Source organism: Saprolegnia diclina, assembly GCF_000281045.1.
Source record: "Saprolegnia diclina VS20 unplaced genomic scaffold supercont1.42, whole genome shotgun sequence".
Classification (NCBI taxonomy): domain Eukaryota; phylum Oomycota; class Saprolegniomycetes; order Saprolegniales; family Saprolegniaceae; genus Saprolegnia; species Saprolegnia diclina.
Window position 1 is genome coordinate 141,191 of NW_008246109.1, and position 2,505 is coordinate 143,695.

The following is a 2,505-nucleotide window of genomic DNA, read 5'->3' on the forward strand; positions in this document are numbered from 1 at the left end:
GATAGTTGGAGGAGGTTCGCTGCAAGAGGTCCAACCTGGGGTGGACTCTACTCGCCATACGCCAACTTAATTCCTTGTCACGGACGAGTATATTATGTAGTCGTCATCTTAAAAAAGCAGCAAGCACGTGTCTTCCGATGTGCGACTCATCAGCGAGCGTACAGACTCCAAAGTGCTTCGCGGCACGTTGGCTGACACGTCCGGGTGGAGTCGAAACATTGGCTCTTCGACAATCGTCAGGATCCGGAGCAGCGCGGCCTTGCACTCGATATCCTTGCGCTTCTCGGTGTGTTGGGGTGTGAGGCTTAGCGTCGTGAGATGCCTTGTGCACGCGACGATTTCGGGCACAAAATGAAAGAAGTCCTCGTACTTGGCCGAGTGGCCGTCCATATGCACGTGCAGGAGAGTCCCACAGCAGCCAAGATCCGACCTATGTCTTCGCGGTACAGAGTATTGTCGCGCATGTCCAGCTCGACGAGTCGCGGCAGCTGCGGCAGCGCACCGACCAATTCCGTGTACTGTGTGTACGAGGTTGCTGCCTTGCGCAGCGAGATTTTCTCAATGTTCACGAGCATCACGCGCACGGTGGCAAACGATGCGTCATTGTATGAGCCAAGTGCGCGCAACGACGTCAAGCGCGCCAGCACGGGGTCCAACCACGAGCACGACCCGAGTTGGCCGAGGTACGTGAGGCTGCGCCCCAAGTGCACGAGGCTCGGCGCGCCCTCGAGTGCTCGCGCAAGATGAGCGAGCGTTGCGGGCGCTAGCGTCTTTTCATCGCCGGGCGCTACCCACTCGAAGGATTCCAAGGACGCTGGAAGCCGTCGCCCGTGCAAGACGGCGGCATCAAAGTGCTTGACGCTAAAGAGGCGGAGAGTGCAGAGCGTGGACGCCGCGATAGCGTCGCAGATCGCGTCACCAACTTGTGGCTGGCCGCGGAGGTTGATGGCGACACCGCTCAGCGTAAGCGATGTGCACGGTGCGTGCGTGAGCCAATGGAGGAGCTGTGTCGAGAGGCTGCGCGGTGGTTTGTAGTCGTTCGCTTCGCTCGAGAGGTGCAGTGTCGTAATTCCGGGGTGCTCGAGCATTGTGAGCACCGTGTCGCAAGCACCGGCGGACAGCGAGGCATACGTGGAGCGACCATGGAAGTGGATACAAACCTGCGTTAGCGCAAGGCACGCCAATGCCGTGTCACTGACGAGAGTGCAGTCCACTGCACTTGCGTTGGCGACATCAAAGACGACGCGAAGGCGCGAAATACACTGCGCGACGTGTGGAGGTAGGGGCTTCAGAGGGGCCTGGCGATGGCTGTTGGTGCGATACTCAAGCGCCAGCGTTGCGCCCAAAGGGCCCCGTTGAGCAAGGTGGGCAAGGGCTCTCTCCGGCACAAGCGACCAATCGATCGTAATGACAGGCCATTGCCACGCAAGTCCGTCAATAGGCTCCTCGAGCAGCGCGGCGAGGGATTGCATCGGCCCAGGTCGTGACGTTGCTTCGCGGGGCAGCGCCTGAACGAACGCTTGGAGCGTCGCAAGGTCCGAGATGCATCAAGTGATTGCGTGGAGAGCGTCGGGTGTCGCTGACCAGTGCACACTTGGCGCCCGTCGCCGCCCACGCGCCGGTCCTTTGACCATCGCTGATTTACGGGCCATGATTACGGATGTGCGTGCCATGAGCTCCTGCCACGGGCCATGAAGAAAATGCGTGATGCGATTGGTCCAATAAATGGTAAATCGGTACATTGGATTGGATGTTGTAATGCTTTTTAACAAATAGGAATGCAACGCATTTAAACCAATACGAAACGATTGTGAAGCACAATGTTGACAGAATGTGGAGTGAATTCCACGTTATCGACGGGCGATATTGTCAAAAGGCACTGCATCAAGCGGCGTGCGGCAGTCAGTTCTTAGACCTTGCACGAGAGGTTGGTGCCCGGGTCGACGCCGAGCTCGGCGCAATACGCCTTGAACAAGGCCACGCGGTGCGGGTCGCCATTCGGGTTGGGCGGGTTCGGGCCACACTCCCACGTCGGGTTGATGATGCGCGTCGTCTTGGCAAACTGGCCCCACTGGCCCGCCACGTCATGAATGCGGTTTGCGCTCCAGAACCAGAACGCGCTCAACCAGACCAGATCTTGGTCCGTGGCCACACTGGCATAGTTGGTCACGAGGTCCCGCCCGATCGCGCCGCCAAACGCTTCGTAGTTGTAGCGCCACGTGAGCTGAAGCGCGCCGCGGCCTAAGAAAACAATGTGAGCTTCCATCGCTGCCAACTCAAAGGCATACCGTAGTAAGGCGCGTACTCGCCGCTCTTGTCATACTCTTCCGAGGCTCGGAGCTCGTCAGACTCGTGTGTGACATGCGCAAGAAAGGCCGCAATCTCGCGCTTGTTGGTATCGTCGTCGTTGGAGTTAGCAAATGGAAACGTGGTCGCGCTCCGAACGAGACCCACGTACGTGTACACCGGGTTGCGCAACGGGAACTTTTGGTTGAACGTGGCTTC

The 2,505-nt window shown here is 58.8% G+C and overlaps 2 protein-coding genes across 2 annotated transcripts; both read right to left on the reverse strand.

Moving 5' to 3' along the window:
• Nucleotides 1–108: 108 nt before the first annotated feature.
• SDRG_11478 (hypothetical protein) lies at nt 109–1,088 on the reverse strand (the record flags this gene model as incomplete). The annotated part of the gene is made up of 2 exons (XM_008617521.1): nt 109–369; nt 414–1,088. The coding sequence occupies 2 exons, from the start codon at nt 1,086–1,088 to the stop codon at nt 109–111; spliced, it is 936 nt and encodes a 311-aa protein (XP_008615743.1).
• Nucleotides 1,089–1,909: 821 nt separating this feature from the next.
• On the reverse strand, nt 1,910–2,363 carry SDRG_11479 (hypothetical protein; the record flags this gene model as incomplete). Its single annotated transcript, XM_008617522.1, has 2 exons — nt 1,910–2,241; nt 2,306–2,363. The coding sequence occupies 2 exons, from the start codon at nt 2,361–2,363 to the stop codon at nt 1,910–1,912; spliced, it is 390 nt and encodes a 129-aa protein (XP_008615744.1).
• Nucleotides 2,364–2,505: the final 142 nt, after the last annotated feature.